At 40.5% G+C, this 19,887-nt stretch overlaps 1 protein-coding gene across 2 annotated transcripts in view; it reads right to left on the bottom strand.

Moving 5' to 3' along the window:
* Window positions 1-14,539, bottom strand: part of epha6 (eph receptor A6) — a gene marked incomplete at its 3' end in the record, with an annotated part of 170,410 nt that extends 155,871 nt beyond the window's left edge. For both annotated transcript variants that reach the window (XM_080478240.1, XM_080478241.1), the window contains exons 1-2: window positions 13,896-14,539; window positions 4,265-4,329 (exon numbers count right to left, since the gene is read on the bottom strand). In XM_080478240.1, coding sequence (XP_080334366.1) covers window positions 4,265-4,329; window positions 13,896-13,974 — 144 coding nt within the window. In that variant the 5' untranslated portion in view covers window positions 13,975-14,539. The remainder of the gene's footprint in view (window positions 1-4,264; window positions 4,330-13,895) is intronic.
* Between the last annotated feature and the right edge of the window lie 5,348 nt (window positions 14,540-19,887).

The raw sequence follows: 19,887 nt of genomic DNA, 5'->3' as shown, positions 1-19,887 counted from the left end.
TTTGACATAAAAAAATAATAACTGTAGAATTTTTGGAAGGACAAACTAAGAGAAGAAGGCACAAGTAGAATATCCTCTAGCGCCCTCTTCATGTCAACTTGGAAGGGGTACTTTTTCAGGCATGTCTTTTATATTGTCGTAATTTGGAATTTTGAGGAATAAAACATGCAAAAACAATGAGTGCTAAAAAAAATGTAAAATTTTTTTATCCAACACAGTTCAAACTATCTTTCTTTTCAAATCTTTTTAATAACAGTTTCCAACAATCATCCCCAGTGGGGGCAGATACATGTCACAGGTCACATTCTTAGGTTTAACTGATTGATCCGTCCACCCAATTACCATACCCTTCCCACCCACAGTCCCTTCAGGATGCTGGCAGAACAAAACAAAACAAAACAAAACAAAACAAAACAAAAAAATAAAAAACTATGTTCACCATTAAATATGATATGAATGTCTAAATTGCAAAGGAAAGGTGATCGATTATGGAGCCAGGTACTACTAGGATTTTTCTAGAGCAAAAATTATTTACTTGCATTTAATCCATTCTATTAATAGCTAATCTTAACTGCACATACGAGGGGCAGTGGGCTGCTGCAGGCCAAGGGGCTGGCTCAGCGATCAAAGGCGGGCCCCTGTCGGCAATGGGATTTTTAACCTGCGGACCTCTAAACACAAGCTCACACACACTTCTCTAACCTCTGATCCACTAATGCTCAAAACCAGCGATTAGGGAAACATTTGTAAGCTATACATAATAACACAGTGTATTTGAAAGTGAACGCTTTTAACTATCTGTTGAAGCATAATGTATTAGAACACCTTTAACACATTTAAAGGATCACAACTACTGTCTCCGGCTGATGGCAGCAGTATTCACTGTCTTTACAAGTAGTGCCAGTATTTAAAATTCCACTTGTTTATATATAATGTTTCACTCACTTAATTACTAGCATGTTCTAAATGGCACAATTATGCTAATGCTGCTGAGGTAAGATAAACAATTCAGCGCAATCACACCACCATTAAAACATTTATTCTGTCTGTCAATCTGATTTCTGCCAATCTTGTCAAAACCAAGACCCCCGCCAGCTGTTCTTGTTGCCTATAAAGACATGCCCCAAAAAAAAAAAAGAATTGGATGGAGGTACGATCAGCTCCACTCAATAATGCAGTCAGATAGTTGTAGTGGCTCAGGGATTCAATGAGGGTACTTTAAAACCCCTTTGCAGCCAAATTGCTCACAATTTGCATGCAATGAACTCCGACTCGAGCTTCTGAAAGATATCATAATCTCTGATGTCCATCAGGAACAAATCTGTGTGTAAACCCGCCAGGGAATCAGTAAAAAGGCATGATCTCGTTTTCACTCCTATATGTGCCTGAAAACCTCACCTTTGGAAGTTTTGGGGCTTTTTGTCTGGAGCACTTTCATTGTTGGCCAAATGTCCTAACATCTTCTAAACCTGCTCACAAGGGTCTGAATCCACTGCGAGCTGACATTGGGAAAACGATAACGGAGCACCCTAGACACCTCATTGGTCCACCAGAGGTACACTTGTATACACCTATAAACAATTAACCTACCTTGTATGTTTTTGGAATTAGGAACTTATAGTATAAAAGAAAACCTGAATGATCAGAGTGAAAACATGTTGACTCACCACAGACAGACGCCATCCCACAACTGAACCCAAGTGACTGTTATCCGTTAATGAACTTAATGTCATTTTTTTGATGATCGTTAATCAAACTGTATAAAATACTTCTGACACCACAATAAAAAGCCTGCACACCACCACAGTGCACAGCCACCCACCATCTTCTTGTTACAGGAAGTATTTACAAGCATTTGATAAAAAACTCCTCCATAAATATGCCCCTCTACTTCACCTTCAATTTTATATCATACGACAGCTCTATTCCCAAAAAACCCATCATCAGGTAATCATTCTGGAGCAGTTACTGCATATGAAATTATTTTAAGATGAGCAGTGGCCAGGGCTGACTGACAGCAGGTTATATCCAGAACTTGGACCACTGTGTGACTCTGATAGGCAGCTACATGGTGTGCTGCTGTATTGGCCTGATACCGGGCTGTGTCTAATATGGTGGAGATTGACTTGCTCTTGCGGGCTGCCAGGTAGTGAGGAGGATTTAAACAATTTTACCTCCCCAGATCTTCACACCTTCCCTCAGGCCTTCTCACCTCGACGCCTTAAATATTAATGGTAAATCGGAGGATAGAGGATGAGTGAGGAGGGGGGAGGACTGACAGCTTAATCATGGAGGCAGTAGCCTCCCTCCTTCCTCTTTTTTAACGCTGTGGGCGGCTGTCACCACGACCTACATGATGTAATCACCTCCATAACCCCGATATGGGGCCCAGGAGCCATGCAAGGAGAGATAGAGAGAAAGAGAAGGTTGTAGGGGAGAACTTTGGAGTCCTCCAAGCTTAAGATCATTGAAAGTCAAGATAGCACAAAAGGCTTTTTGTTTTTACCTTCTAATGCAATACGATGCTTAAAATATATGAAAATAATAACATCTAAATATATATTTATAATTTGAATATTGACCACCTAGTTCAGTAAAATTGTTCATTTTCCTTTTACTAATGTAGGCTTCAGCTTAAAAGGCAGCTATTGAAATTGAACGGATGGAATGTAAAACATTTGAATAGATCGAATAATTAGATTTCTCTGGAATTAGTCTCCATCAAGGAAATACAGTATAGAAATAAAGACGATTTTGTTGTCAATTCAAGTAAATTGGTTTACCAGCTTTATCAACACAGGGGTCAGAGGAGCCTATCTGTACCAAAACAAGACAGATTGCAGGAATCTTTTCTCCACTTGATTCAGGCCAGTTCATCACAGGTGTAACATCCATGGGATACTAATATCCCTCCAACCTTTGAATAATGGAAGTAGCCCCAGTAATCCCCACACAGTCACAAAGAGAACATGCAATCAGAATTAGGTTTGTACCAGGAACATTGTTGCTGTGGTGTGACAGCGCTTACCACTGCATATTGTGCCTCCTACAATACTGGGTTTAAAAAGAAAAGCATGTATCTAAATATATATACAGATAGGAATCTAACAAAGACAGGCGTGGTGCATTGAGTGCAGCTGTAAACATGCTTGATTATCTATGTTTGTTTTAAATAAGACAGATATGACTGGGTACCTCCCCAGTTGGTCCACGGCTCTCTGTCCAGTGTTCGTTAAGATTAGCTTTATGTCCATACCACCTTACTCTGGATAAAGGCAGATAAGAGATGTATAGATGGTACAAAGAAATTACTTTGCTACATGAGTAATGAAACTTCAAGCTATATCTGAAGGTTTGGTTTTCTAATCTGTTGCCTTCATACTTTGTTGTAAATATACAACCAGCTAAGCTCCAACTTTCTAGAGTTAAAGTTTAGCAGCACAATAATTACAAACCTTTGAAAAAAAAAGAACATATCAAGAGCCATTAACTGAATATTGTCCATTGGATAGTTCATTGGACGAGTTCTGAAAATCTCAGAGTGTCATGAGCTGGCATGTGTCAAATTTAATGGACATAAGACTAAAGTCAGTGGTGGATTTATAATCAGTCCACCTCCAACGCGTACTGCATGAGAATATATTTCAAATCTGTGTTTCGGGGGCTTTTCTGACAGTAGAAAGACGGGATGCTTTTGATGCAACACGCACGTTTTGATCTAAAGACCTTACAGTTTGTTGTCAGCACATCCATATTTTATGATGCCAATATGCCTTCTGTTCGGCACTTGCTACTGTTTTCAAAGTTCTGATTTTCAGACAGACAATAAAGTGCCATGGAGCCAGAAGCACTTACTGCCAGAACAAAATGAGATGATCCCTTCTGGATAGCTGACGGACAAAAATACTGAAAAACGTACAAAAGAGGCAGTCATTGCGTGTCTTGTAAGCGAGCGCAATGTTTAACAGAGCTCTTTCAAGTTCTCCTGAGGGTGAAAAAACTTACATGGGGGGGTAGTAAGATGACGCTTAAATTCCAATTCTAAAAAAACATTAACAAGTAGAAAACACCGCCAAACAGTAAGCCAGGAATTGATGGGGAATGAAGTGAACAGAACAAGAAACAAATGGGAATATGTGATTGGTGATACCCCTTAATGTCAATGTAACCCATCTCATTAATGGATCAAAGGCCACAGATTTTGACAAAACAATCGGGAGTTAAAACTGAAGGTAATAATCGATAGCAGGGTTGCCTTCCTTACCCCATTTATAGGATATGTCTTCCATCCGAGCTCCCCAAGCACAGATGTCGTATCCAACAGCACAACTAAAATGGGGAAACATTGGGAGAAAATACAACCATTAGCAATCTGACAAGGCAGGGGCGGCCCTATTTTCACACTGCAAATTGAAATATCATTCATAAACATGCTCATCTAGACATTTCTCATATTAACAAAAATGTGTTTCTTGGAGGAATATTTATGAGCATGGCGGCACATACAGTGGGAGCAGCATTTTTGCCACTTGCGATGCAATTTGTGGACTGATGGATTGTGGTCAGATTGCTGTCAACAGTTCATTCCTTCCTCTGCCATCTTCGGCTTTACCTCAATCTAACAACAATATGCTCTTCTACGGCCATGACGGAGACTTTGTGTGAGATAAAAACGCTGATCTATTTGTCATCAACCCACTCAGTGCCTTGGAAATATGTGATTCATTGCATAAAGTTTCAATCAAGATGCAGGCTTGGTTCCATGTAAATTAAAGCGTTGCTTTGATATACGGTGACATCTATCTTGTTGCGATAAAATCCCATCATTCATTTGAGCATAACCTTCAAGTAGCGTTAAAAATAAGCTATTTCAATGTTGAAGAGATTGCTATTCTTGTCAATATTTTGTCTTGCTCTCAAGGACAGTATGTTTAATAATTCAGGAGGAAAGCAGTTCTCCCAGTGCCAAGTGATTTACAGTGAAACAGAGCAGGTACAACTCCCTGAAATCAGCCTCAGTGTGATGCCACCACAACAACATATGTCAGCGTATCCACTCTTATACACTACTTTCAAACACTGCCCACACTAGTGATGAGATTAGGGCACAGACAGTAGACCGACAGATGTCCTGTTAAGTGTAAAAAAAAGAAATATTAGATGGAGCCCCTCCAGTCACTTTGTCAAATGTGCTAAAAACAGAGTGCATTTGACAATACAGATACAGTATGTCCTAATTAAGTGTGTTGCATCATGGCGTAGGTGGAGAGGGCGGGAAAAAAAAAGTGAAAACGGTTGCTGGCAGAAAGGTAACATTACACTCAAGAGGTATAATTTAAAACTAACCATGTCGGTCTCGCGCGATGAGTCATTGTTAAAAGTGTCAAACTTTTTCTTTGAAGATCCATTGGCACACATCTTTATTGCCCGAGTGTAGTTCATCCACGATCGATACTGACACAGATTTCTGACAAATCATAGCGTATTTTCCATTCGAATGAGGACTGAATTTTAAGCGTCAGTCAGTCATGAATGTCCACTCCGAGCTCTCTAAGTGGTCCTTGGGGGGCTCATTAAACCAACACACATCACTATCAGTGACATCTTTGCCTGAATAAATCTCCATTAACGCCATTACTCTGGGATAGTTATTACAGCCAAATGTGCATCAAAAGAAACAGTTTCATCGCTATGATATTGTGATTGTGATCATTAGCACATTACAAAAGTGAAATCGGTATATTTGCGCAGCGGTGACAACGAGGGAACACTTTAATCTGTTTCTTTGTCATGAGGCAGGAGACATTTAATGGAGCCTGCCAGCAGAAGTTGTCCTAGCATCTGCTCACTATTGCATGTGTGTTATACCTAACTTAAATGCCCTTCAGCTTCCTCTCACCTCAAAGAGAATCTAAACGGTGCACATCCCTGTGACATATTGTAGCATCTGTTTAGTATCAAGCTGAATGGGCACATCGCAGCACAGCACCGAGAGGAAACCCCACAGGATAAGTTACACGAGAACCGAGAGTCAATATAAAAAACTGGCAATAAAATACAGCTGAACACTTTATCGGGAAAGTGACCATATATGGTATCTTGTGCACTTTTCTCTCACTTCTTCCAAACTAATAATTGTGTGATGATGGCAGTCATACAACACATAATTAAATTGTTACAAATTGTTTATTTCTTGCTTCGAGTCAGTTCGCCTGATTAAATTATTATAATTGAAAACAATGAAGAATGTTCAAGCAAAGCGTTGTACATATGAAGAGAGAGCAACTTTTCAAACAGACACGTAAGGCTTTTACCAGGTCATAGTACTTTTTCCACTAACAAGTCCCCCAATAAAGGGTTTTTAGTGGTCCTCAATAACTTGTTGATAAAAAAAGGTAAGAAATATGTAACATTTCGAGACTTTTTATGCTAAAAATGCTAAATCAATGTTATTTTGGTCCATTTGTTAACTTCCAACATTTGTCATTATGTGTAAATGGAGCATAATAATAATAATAATAATATTTATTTGCACTACCTTTACAGTATTGAAATACCCTTCGATATCCGATGTATGAATTCAATGAATAGCGTATATCGAGGAAAGCAAAGGTTGTTCAAACTGCACAAGGTAAAGTAGTAGTTTTTGGTTCAATGCCAGAAGTTTTTCACATTATACAATATAATATATAAATAACAGCTGTTTCGATCCATCATCAATAAAAAGCATCATCTCTGTCTAGTGCTCCAATTAAAAGCTTTTAATTAGTAACATTGTGTAAGCCTGGGGAGCTGCTATAACTGTTACACTTATGGAGCAGATAACACTTTTAATACACAGGATTTAATTTTCAAAATATGTGTTTTAATGCAAACAGAATTTCCCCAAGTTTGATGATTGATGAGTTGCTCTCAAATTGCAGAACCATGAACCTCAGACTTTTGCTCCTCTGAGTCTCTGTGGGAATGGAGGCCCACAACACACTTTGACAACCACATATCATTAAGTCAGACAAAATGTACAGCAAGACACTGAATATGGAAAACAATCATCAAAGACGTATTTGTTTCTTTTACATATGAAGTGCTGACAAGTGCTTTTAACATTTCTCAGCAAGACTGGTAATAAAGTGTGTATATGCCTCAATCTAAATGAGCATTTCACATTAAAACTCATTCTCCATAGCACAAATGGCATCACTCACTTTCAATCTCACTGGAGATTTCTCATTACATATATCAGCAATATTATTCCACATCCAATATCTGTTTAACTTTTGTTAGAACTTGTCACAAAATAGATATCTTCAATTACAGTTTTGACAGTAAAATGATGTACACAATTGTCATAATCAAACAAGAATCCTCAAATGAGAAATTACTATAGACACAATGGCATTCACTGTGCTGCCAGTTTCTTCCCAAGGAAATAAAAGCAAACAAAAAAAATAAAAAATTACATTTGCAACAAGATGGTAAAATAATTAACTACAGAGATGAAAGAAGGGGGGGGGGGCACCTTTTGGGTGGCGTCAGAAACCGAGTCGGTCTGATTTTCAGATGATCCCATTATTAAAGCCTAAAGTACATCTATTAACGTACTTTATGATTAAGGATGAGAAAATTTGCTTTCTACAACAGCAAAAGCAAAGTGCTTCATGACTCCTGTTGTGCTACAGACATCTGAGATTAAGTGCAGAAAATGGACATTGATTTATATAGAAATGCGGCGGATTATTCTATTGATTGACAATCCTGTCCAGCGCAGCAAGGAGAGACTTCATGCTGATCCTTTCATCTTCCAGTCCCATCCTCTCTGCACTGCGAGCTTAGTTTAATATTTCCTCTATTGGCTGCTTTTGGATGTGCTCCAGAATCGCTGTATGCCTTTCTCTGCCTACCAGTGCCGGGTCTGTGCCATGTCCGAGTCAGTGCCAGGCTGGGGGGGCGGGGGAGGACGAGCTGGCACTGCCACCGGTGTTAATGGACACCATTAGGCTACTGTGGGTAGGTGAGCAGCACTGCTCCTGGAGAACGGCCTAATTGCTGAGAGTTGGCTGTGCAGCTCTCTGCAGCGAGCTAATTCACACCTCGCTTCACCATATATAAAGAACAGCTGATGTACAATACCGTGGGAGGCAGAGTCAACGGATTCCGCTGATAATGCTGCACTGATGGGTGGAAAAGGAATAAGCGTTCCCACAATGAAACCCAGCAGACAAAATGGTTCAATCTCAATAGAAGAGTTTTAAAGGTTCACCTGTTTCTCTTAGTGAACTCCGCTGCAAAATAAGGTGCGACACCAGTGAGATTGTATGTTTAGAGGCAGAAAATAAATGCTTGGAAATGAAACACCTCTGCTGCCAGTGTTTTCAGGTGACAATCTAACAGTTACAGGTGTGACCCTACGCAAGCAGCAGAGCTCGGGGAAGAAACCTCAAATTTAAAAGCTTTGCTTTGTGTTACTGCAACCTGCCGCATACACTGCCACTTTAACTTTTTATTTCTTCAAAACAACAATAATAAATGGATGGTTTACGAGAAAAACTATAGTGACATTGTCAGATGACGGCAGTGGAATGGATGTGTGGCCGCACTTGTGAACATACTTTCCAGTGTAGATACAAAAAAATAAAATAAAATCCTGCATGTAGTTTTTCTATCGAGCCCATCTATCCTCGCTTTGTGTTTCTCACCAACTCTGAACCATTCTGTATAGAGTTATCTTCCAGCAAGGCACCCACAGACCCTGCCTGGAGCTGAGGGTCCTTTGGGACTTCCAGTGGTAAGATATAAATAGAACATGAGCTGGCCAACTCATAAATATATGGAGCTCCAGTAGAATGATGACATCTCTTGTCTGGCCTACAGCTTTCACAGGCCACACAAACACCCCGAAATAGCTGCAGCTCTAGCAACACACCCAAAACTGCCTGTTCGAGTGTTACTTCATGTAAATTACAAGTGGGGGCAGTGTGGGAATTCAGTGATACTGGCTGTTGACAAGTATGAACATCACTGACTGTAAATGCAAAGCAACAAAAAGGAGACATTTTTCGTGAGGAGAAAGGAACCATCGACAAATTCAAGTACCTAAAGAAAGCTGCTGTGAAATCAGTGGAATACAAGCAGCATTGTTATATGCGTGAAAAGTGTGACCATGAATGCGTTAAAGAAGTGGATTCTTAGTAATTCAAAGGGTGTCTGCTATGCTAAATGAATTATGTTTTGTAGTTCAAAAACCAAAGAATTATTCAACCTTTCCAATTATTGCTAAAACATATTCTTAATTTGTAAACATCCCATATAATCATTCTGGTCAAAAAATAAAAAATAGAATTATATTTCATATTCCTACTTTCAAAAGGCAAAAAAGAACAGTTGATTAGCCTTAACTTGTGACAGTTGGCTTCGCCAAGTTTCTTCTTTTTTTTTCCTTTTCTTTTTTCACGGTTGTCATTTAGTAGTGTAAACAAAGTGCAATGTGCTGCACAGATGACGAGATGATTTGGTGTGAAATGGAAAACTATCCATAACAGAAGCAACCTGACAGGCATGACAGCCACTTCTCTGCACTTCACCAACATCAAACACTCGACACCATAATAAACGGCTGCAGCGCAAATCTCTGAATGTGGTTGATTAGATCTGATAATAACTGTAAGTGTGTTGGAACGGCAGATTAGCGGAGGGAATTAACGCCAGTAGGTTCAAGCTAGGTCGGATACCAAGCTGCACCGTTGGCCGCGTTTCAGTCGGTTCAACGAGTATTGTCACAACAGGCATTTTCCCGCTATTATTCAATCCACAAGAGTGCGCTGACATCAGTGATTAGAGTCTGCCTGCAGAGCTCCATGGCACTGTTGAATGAGATAAGCATTAGATTACCTCGCTCGTGGAGAAAAGCACAATCAGAGTTTATGAACAATTTAGCCTTCTGCTTTTATATCTTGTTTAGTTTGGCCTTCAAAATATTGATAACATACTGTAATTCTTTTTTTTTTTCAATCTAAAAGGTTAATCACAAACAACACAAGCACATACAGATTTAGTTTACTGCCTGGGATATTTATTGCTACCAGAACAATCCATTGAATAACAAGGTTTTTTTTCATGTTAACTACTCAATGTCAACAAGCTATTTACTCGCAGAATTGTCGTGTTCAAAGCCAGTTTTCACGCGCAAAGACTGAAACGCCACTAACAGAATACAGCAGGACGTCTGGAGGAGGCTTGGTGTCACAATACTGCAGACGAATAAGATCTCTTCCAACTCAAATTTCAGTTCAGCGAAGACAGAAACTTTTCACTTTGGGCAGAAAACCTTGAGAACAGTCTTCCACCGTCAAACTGAGCGTGCATCGATCTGCGGTGAAGGTCAAACCGAATCCAAAGGAAAGTAAGTCTGACCACAGCGGATTTAAACATTCAACAGCATTCACTGAGTTATATTTGCTAGATAATTCATGACTGGGAAAGAAAAAAAAAAAAAGAGTTATTTTCATCAGGGATAAAATATGAAGTGCCGTGCACCAGGTGGGCATAATTCTCACACAGAGTACGAGTCAACGATCACACAGGAATACTTCCGAGGAGGCCAAGCCCCGACAAAATTAACAGTCTGCCGCCTGGAGCCATTTCAATCTCTCCGGAGAACTTTGTGGCAAGACCCTTTATTACAAATAGCGGCATGTTCTCCACTTAATACTCACATGGAGCACAATTAAATATCTGAGATGGATAAATCTCCATGTCACAGACAAACATCTCTCTACTTGTACTAATCTCCTGAGTGGACATCGTACTGGCTGCCTTAAACAGACCTAATACGGAATGAATTTGAGTCAACACATTAGTTCGCCAGCATAATGACTCCTCTCGCCTAAATGTTACACTAACACAGGGGCTTTGGATTCAAAGGTGCAGAGTTAACATTTTTCGTGGCTGTTCGGGATTTGTTAGCGGATTGATTTTCCCTGACAACAAGCCACTGGTGAATATCTCCTCCATCTGATAATAGTGATATCGGTGACGTGCGGGAATCGCAGGCTAAAAGCTTTAATCCACCTTCAATAGAAATCAATGCAAACAGCAAAAAAACACATTTGTCAGTTGTTCCTGAAGAGGGGTGGAAGTACCAAAATACAAATGCTCACATTATTGTAATCAAGCAGTAAGGATTATATGTATGCAGTTGTACTCATAGTTAAGGGCAATATGCAGTCAGTCATAAGTCAAATGTCAAATTTAATTTCTTATTTTAACCTGGAATTTTGTTGCAAATGAGGTTCTTCGTTTCCCAGATAAAGTTATTTGCAATTATTTACTGAGCAAACTGCGACAAAGCAATCTCAATTATTGACTTTTTAATCTGAGAAATGGGCATTGAAAACATTTTTTTACCGGTACACTGAGCGAAAGAGATGCTATAAATAATGCAGTAAACATTTAAATGTTAAGAACTAAAACTCTAATACTTTAGAAAAGGAGTGTTTTATAACTGTTCGGAGCCATTTTGGATAATGCCCCAATAAAACTTTCACTTGTGATTAACAACATGTTTACTTATATACAAAATATCTACTTGTTCCACCTCTGGTAATAATTGAGGGGGTGAACAGTGGGTTTTCTACAAAGGTCCAGCAATGTTTGAGCAAGATGTGTTTGACCAGAAAAAAAACTAAATGCTTCTATTTGAGTCATCCGTTTGTCTTTTTTGTTTTTAATCCATCAGTGTAAAACAGAGACATCATCTCCCACTATTCTCAGCAACGGCAGTCTTCGGCAGAGGAGAATTCTTCCAGGAATATACGAATCAGTGTAGCAAATCACATTTGGGAAAGTTTGTTAGAATAAATATCAGCGCTGCTGCCAGCTTCACAGATCAGCTGAGTAGAGGGGGAAATTAATAAAAGTGAAGATAATGGGAGAGATGTTTGGATGGGGGAAACGGGTTTACTCACTTGGCAGTGAGTGAGGACGGCGATATTAATAACTGTCTGCCGTCCCGGCTGGGTTCCTGTATGTTGCTGTGAGAGGTATCCCAGGAAGCTGGAAGGTGATTGTTTTTTATTGTTCTCTCAACAGCTGACATCCCAGCCAATTTTGTCCATGAAATCCCCAATCTTTGAAGTTCTGCTTGTCCCTGCTCAAAAGCACTGATCGACACCCCCTCTGTGTAATGTTATTGAGTTTTGTCCAGGACCACCACTCTTAACATGGTGTGTATTGTAACATACGAAAGGAAGTTTCTTGTTTATGGTCATGGGGTGACTAAATCACCGAAACAGGGTGCTACTTTAATAATGAAAGCCACAGTCATTGACTATTCAAGCTGCATCAAAGAATTAAAGCTGTGAGCCACCATCCACAGCAAGAATCCAATCATAATTTAAAAATCGTGAAGACAACAAATGGAGATGTCTCCACATCTAATGAGGCACTTTTCTTTCTCATCGGTTTTATTTTTTCCCTCCAAAATGAGCCGCTCTGTGGTGGACAATAACCGCGATTGAGCCACTGAGGTCCCAGACCAGTCAATATGAAAGACTAAAGTACAGTAGAAAGCAGACATCTGTTCAATCATTCAATCTGTGGCAGAGAAAAACACACGGCGAGCCTGAAATGTAGCAGCTGTCCGGGAGAACAGGGAGCAGCATCGCTCCTTATTGAACAGAGAGAACAATAAAATATAACCTGGGGGGGCAGATCCCGCTGCGCTCACGCACAATCAATAAAACTATTTTAAACCTCACCGATGCAGCCACTGTGTATGTGCGTGTGTGTGGGTGAAGGAACACACACACACACACACACACTCCTCCTCACAGAAGCCAGTGACAGTCCCTGCCACCGTGCACTCACTCGTGGAGCTTAACAAAGGGCACGCGGGCAGCAGCGTGCGCAAACATAACGAGGGGCGCTTGCAGGATCCCTGTGATCACTCATTCCCGCGCAGTGTTTCGGGCCCATCCACTCACAGTGTCCACTAATCTGCACTGAACACACGTGCACACGCTGTCACTGATTTAATTCATCTGTGGCGGTTCAGGACCCTTTTTTTTTTTTTTTTTTTAACAATGTGTCGCAAGTAACAATGCCCTGCATGTTTATATGTCTCCCTGCCCCCAAACACACCTGATGGCTCCTGATCAAGCCTCTGATGAGTTTGATGCCCACTTATCGATATGAATCAGGTCTGCTGGAGCAGGGAAACATCTCCATGCAGGACTTTTCCTCTGCAGGTTCACGGTATATGACACACCGGCTTTCGTTTGTCCCCCGTGACATTTGACATTTGGACCCCCCCCCCCCCCATGTCTTGCATACTGTTTTATTAAATCAGAATTTCTGCACCCGATCTAAAAAAGAAAAGTGACCCCCCCCCCCCCCCTTTATTATCTACCCAAGTCAAAACAGGCGATCCATTCAACCGCAGTATTATTTTAATAAACTTCACTTCTCAGCCTGAGCTATGTCATAGTGCGCTTTTATGAAAACAGAGTGCTTGGTATGAGCAATGGCGTGGAATCATATTCGTAAACGGGGAGGCTGAGTTAAAATAGTTAAGTAGCTTTAAAAAAAATATATTAAAATCTGACAACCTTTAAGTCACTTTGAAAATAATAATCAAAACAATACGGGGAAGTGGATCATGTCTCAAACTTATTGCTGTTTTAATGTTTGTGAGGATGCCACAGGATGTGGGATGTAGTACGTCCTATGTTTATTTGCAGTCACACACTGATTTCAATACAGTGCTGTACGCCAAATGAGAAATAAAGAAACAGTTGAAAAGCACAAGTAAAACGGAGTGCGTAAAAGGAGAGAAGGAACAGAATAAAAGCTACAAAAAGTCAGGTGTGAGTGGATGTCGGTGCCTCCAGGGGTCTTACCTTGGTTGCAGAGGCTGAGCCGAGTGAGGACAATTCCCAGAAAGAGTGAGAGGAGGGAAAATCTGTTTCCGAAACTCATGTCTGCTGCAACATCTACCACCACCTGATCTGGATACTTCTTCCCGAGAAGAGATAAATAAACTGTAATATAGAACGCGTCTGGATTCCTTCAGAAATCCCGATCCAAAGGTTTGGTTTTGGTGTTTTTTTTTAGAATTGATCCCGCTCGGAGAAAGCTGCCGGATGACGTTCCATCCTATCACCTGCTGAGAAGCAGCCCTGGCACGGACTGAAGAGATTTAGGAGAAAGTCACAGAAAATGTACAGAGAAATTCAGTTTTCACCAAAGGCGAGAAACGCTTAGCTCCCAACAACTTTGCAAAAATGTCCACGGACTTCAGCCGCCGTTACCGCGCGGCTTCGCAGACTTAAAAAAAAAAAACAGCGACGTGGCGCGTCCTCGAAGCGCACGGAGTCGTGACGGAAGGACCGGACCGGAGGAGGACGATGGAGGCACCACAGTGTGCCGCCGCTTTCTGCCGGCTCCCGGCTCGCTGTCTCCAGCTGCCAGACGGGCACGGTGAATGGAGGAATGAACGGGATGCAGCGGGAGAGCAGCTGAAGCGGCTCTATGGCTGGAGACTGTGCGCATCTGTGGGCAGGATGCTCAGCACTAGAGGGGGTTAGCTGACAAGGCAATGGCGCGCGCGCGCGCGTGTGTGTTTGTGTGTCTCTCTCTCTCTGTGTATTCTATTTCCCACACACGGACGTTATAGATCACTGATTGCGTTCCTTTAATTGCTCGGATTTCAACTTCTTTGGTGCTATTCTATAAAGTAATCTGGTACATCTGGCTGTAGAGAAGCGTCTTGTATATTTAAGTTAAATATCGGAGCAAAATAACTTCTGTCATCTTTGTACTCAGGGGAATATATTCCACTTGGAATACGAAATGCATTATAAATTAACACTGCAGTGTCACTTTTGCGCATGACCCCCCCCCCCCCCCCCCCCCCCCCCCCCATTACATATCCACAATGATACTTATATTTTCACTTCAGATCTTTTTATCTTGAGAATTTATAAATACATTTCACACATTTGCTGTGTATATCCTGCAGGCTGTATTTACCTGAGCTCATATCACTTGATTTTGTTTGGTGAAAGTGCTTTAAAGCATTATTATACTGGTATTACTTTATGAGTCGCCAATACTGTGATTAAAAAAATAATAATAAATTGTACCTTTGAATCACAGAGGATGTCACTTTTATGTTTTCCAAATGTCACTTTTTTGTAACCGCAATCAAACTTTTTGAAACTACGGTTGAAAATATGCGTATACGTGGAACCTGTGAGGAAAAGTTGCATATCTCAACATTTTCAATTGACATCACATCGTCGGCTGGATCTTCTTTTTCATCAGTGTCGTCAGTGTCCTCCCACTCTGCTGTACTCAATGTCGTCTTCAACCTCTGACACTTCCTCCTCCCAAGACTCCTCACTGTCAACCTGCGGTGTCTTTCCTCCAGATTACTGTCACGCTTAAATGTGAGGTCCAGATCACCTGCAGGTTCGCCTGCAGTCTGATGGCTATTGTTCTGTCACAGACTGAGCCAAGAACGTCGGACGTGTGTGTTTCAGCAAAGTTAAAAAAAAAAAAAGTCCAAAATATACATTACTTATCTCACAGGTCCAAATACCATGTGTGCAGAAAGTCACAAAGCCTTGTGAGTGCACTGTTACAAACGGGAAATTAGTAACTCAGTCAGATTTGACCAGAACACAAGCGGAGAATGAAGTTGAACAGCAGGAAGACAGACAGTGGAAGTGATGAGGATAAATCATCAGGCTTCTGTACCAGTGGAACTACTCATTCACAGATGGAGCCTCTGTATGACTAAAAAAATTAATAAGTCTACGATGAACTGTGGTAATGGATGCAGTAATGAGAGTGGATACAGTTAGAATAGTTACTCAGATTACTATTAATATAGCATAATTTACTATAACATATTTCTAACTCAACACCATGGTGATGTAGTAATTAGCTCTATAGAATTAGAGTGAGAAGACTCTGTATGTGTGTGTGCATGTGTGTCTGCATCATTTAGTTATTCTATTATTATCTGGAATAGGCTTGAGCTCTAACGTGCATGTAGCAGTTGATGGGTGGGAAGTGTTATGTTGTCATATGGTCATTCTTTGTTTTAATTTTATTAAGCACAACCATGCTTAGATCTGGAAAATCAAAGCCAACCAAAGTAGATGAAAAAAAATTATTCAATTGGTATCATGGATAGATGGTTGGATGGATGGTCTCATTCCAATAATGCTGGTGTGGAGCAACCGTCTTCCGCTCGGTTTGTCAGTACAGCAAACTTTATACCAGTGGAGGCGTCGTTTCAGCCATTCGCAGTGCAACAGTGAGCTGCTCTGCCTGCCAAGCCGCCAATGTCAGCCAAGATTAGGGAAGGTCTTCCTCTCATCTTCATGGACGTCTCATCGAGTGAGTAAGCAAACCCTCCCCAACCTGACCCGGTTAAACAAAGCCAAGCTGGCTGCTGTGATGAGGCCCAGTCAATCAGGATGTAAGAACAGCTTCCTGTCAGCACGGAGGAGGTAAATACATCAACATCACAATCCGTCACCACCGCTTAGATTCCAGCCAATCACCAAAAAATGCAGAGAAGCTGACAACTGCCGACGGACTTTGTGCAGCACTCACTGTGTGCAAACACATTGCAGGACGCAGGGCTGAAGAGGAGAATATATTGACCACAGAAGCTTGTTGTGTCTATTGTAGCTGGAGGGAGATGGCAAACTCAAACAGAAATGGATCAAGCTGTTAATGTCACTGTGCAGATGTATTGCAGCAATAAAAGAATAGATAAATATTGTGGGGCTTATCAGGAAAACAGGAAGTAAAAAAAAAAAAAATCAGGCTGTTGGGAGTGTGTGAACTGTCAATGTGCTCCCCAACAGCCATGTGTCTCACAGCGAAATGTTTCAAAGTGCTTGTGTTTTTGCTCAAATTGGTTATCGTATTTGTCCTACAGTTCTGAAATAGCATTCATGCAAACTACTTAAAGGAAGACCTTTGCGTTCAGAGTTTGCATAACTTGGGTTGCCTCTTTCTGATCTCTCGTACTGTCACATCGAAAAAGGAAGAACATAATTTTGATGATTTAAATCATCTTTCAAGCTACGGCGAGCAAAACCAGCGACGACAACGATGATAAAAGAGGGAAAAAGAGGTCCTCTACTGCCACCCCTCCTCCCTGCCAATGATTTGGTTTCCTTTGCTGTAATAGTGCTCAATGAGGTATGACTGTAGTGTATAGGGGGCCTAACTGTGAGCTATGATTCCCCCTGTCTGGAGAGAACAAGCTCCGTCCATCTGTACTCATCACAAGCAAAGAGCTGGAACGAGACCACATCAGCACAACTGACAGAGACAATGAGACTTTATAACGCTAATAGGTTCACTAATGTCCTGCTCACAATGAAGTGCCAGGCCACACAGAAGTACCCTGTGGACTGAATCCAAGCTTCTGATTAAAAAAAAAGAAAGAAACTCAAAGGGAAATTCCACCCAATCCCACCGCACCCTGTTAACAACAAAAAAAAGTAACCTGCTTTGCTGAGTTTATTATCATTCTGTTATCAGGTGGTGCAACAAAAATAAAAGGCGTCAATAGCAAAAGAAGAATTAGCGATTCATCTGTGCATAATGACTGACTCTACAGCACTGACTTGTAAGCTCTGTGTATTGTGAACAGAAGCCTATGACTCAAACCTTTCTGGATCACTCTGTGACTGTTGTTCTTTCCTCCTACATGTGAATAAATGGCTAAAAGCAAGTTCAAAACTCTTATAAATTCAGGAAATTATACAGATTGAGATCAAGCAAGGACACGTGGGAGGAAGTAACTGGATCAGCAAGTGAATGACCCCGTATTTTTATTTACATACAGCAGCTGCTTCGTCTGGAATGCCCCAAACAACACTCAAAACATCTGATCATTTGAGACTGGTGGATTATTTCTTCATTATTACCATGCGTTTTCTCTTGAGTCTGGAGTTTCTAAGGGACATGCAGTTCAGAGATGAGAGCGTCCCTTTGTTTCCACCAGGTGCCGACAGTCTTCCGAGATAATGTGTTTTTCCACATAGTTTATTAGAATATAGACAGTATCTGTGCAGCCAAACGGATAATGTAGAGCTGTCCTACATAAAAAAAAAGAATTAAAAATTACAGTGGTAAGTTAGTGAGACAAAAACAGTTGTCAGTCTTATAGTTTTTACATTTGTCATGAAGTTTGCATCATCTGAAACAGACTGCTCCTGCATTTCAAGAAATTTGAGGCATTGAGTTTGAGTTATAGTTTAGACTTTGAGTTATAGTTTCAGGCATTGGTTTGAGTTATAGTTTCAGCTTTTTAATGACTTTTTTGAGGCACCTCCAGCAAGAATATAAAAGTCTGCAAAATATATTTTGTTCAAATCTAAGGACACAGTTTACCCTCTATAAGTAAAATTGGCCCATTTGTAAACAGTTAGCAAGTGTTACTTTATGGTTACTGTTGTTGATTAAGTTCAATCCAAGCAGGTAGAGTAATTAAAGTCCCTGTGAAGCTGTTGTCTACAACCCAGTTAAAAGCCGAAGTCTCTGTATTAATTATTCCTATCAGTGTTGCACTTAAAGCAGAGACGAATCACAACATTCAATCAGTTTGCTGGGTCAAGATGTGATTTTACACACTTCACAAATCCACGTACTGATTTTTTTTACTGAATATGCATTTTGTTTCTCGTTGTTTATACATTACATTTTGCATCTCTTCTTCAACACATTGATGGAGCACAAAGGATTTGGCTAACAACAGCAAATCTGTTTTGTTATTCCTTATTATTGCATTGGTCCTGAGGGAACACTTTATTATTGATGCAGAGCTTCATTCGGTTTCCTAAGGGAAGGCTGACATTGAACATTTAAAAATCACATGATAAATGGTGACAGAGGAAAAACAATTCAAAACCAATTGTGATTGCAGCGTCCTTTGTCTCCTCATCCTTTGATTTACATGATGTGTTTGTGTAAAGTCCTCTGGCCTGTAAGTAAAGACTCCTGAAGGCTCACAGTGGAGAGCTTTATCCTGCATATGAGCAGACTTAGTGTAGATAGACGCAATGCTGTCACCAACATCTACCTGCTGCTGCACGTTGGATTTCTTTTGGCGCTGCATTGTCATTTTGGAAACAAGATAGTCGATGCTTTGATAGGAAACTGATAACATCGTCTTTTAGGTGTATGTGCCACAGTTACTTATTTGTATATCCAGCAATAGCACAACAACACTATCATTCTTTTGAAGTTGTGTTTGTAACCACATGATAAACGTCTAATATTTACTTGGTCTATCGCTTTTTATGTCTTCACCAACTTCTGAGCAAAATATGGGAGTTCTCAGCAGCAACGTGTTACTATCTTTGTTTGCTGTGTGGTGCTGAGCAGATAGTGAACAACGACTTTGCAGGAGTTTGTTAAAGGAAAGAGCCGCTTGCTGTGACCAAAAACCAACACTACACGAAAACGAACTAAAAGAGGAGAGGTCGGGGAAGGCTGGGAGTGACTGCCTCTCCTATTGCCTCCGTAAAAATGCTTTTAAAGAGATAGAGTTGCGGAAAAGTGCAATATTCTGGAGAATATCTCAACGGTAACACCTATATTCAGTCACCAGTTCGCATGAGCTGACAAGCATGTATTTTGAGTGAATGAGAAAATCAGAAACACTTGCGTGTATCAAAATCGCAAACTCTAAAGAGAAGAACTCTGGCCCAGTTTTTTTTTTTTTTTAAAACCCTTTAAATGGCTACGTATATTTATTCCCATGTTTCTTTAAAACTGTTTCTCACTACTGATGATTACACTTTTTTTTTTTTTTTTTTTTGCAGGATACAACTACATTCAGTTTCAACAATGAGAAAA

Source organism: Lipophrys pholis (genome assembly GCF_963383615.2).
Source record: "Lipophrys pholis genome assembly, chromosome: 13".
NCBI lineage: Eukaryota > Metazoa > Chordata > Actinopteri > Blenniiformes > Blenniidae > Lipophrys > Lipophrys pholis.
The sequence above is the reverse complement of the archived record's forward strand: the minus strand, read 5'-3'. Positions and strand labels throughout refer to the sequence as shown.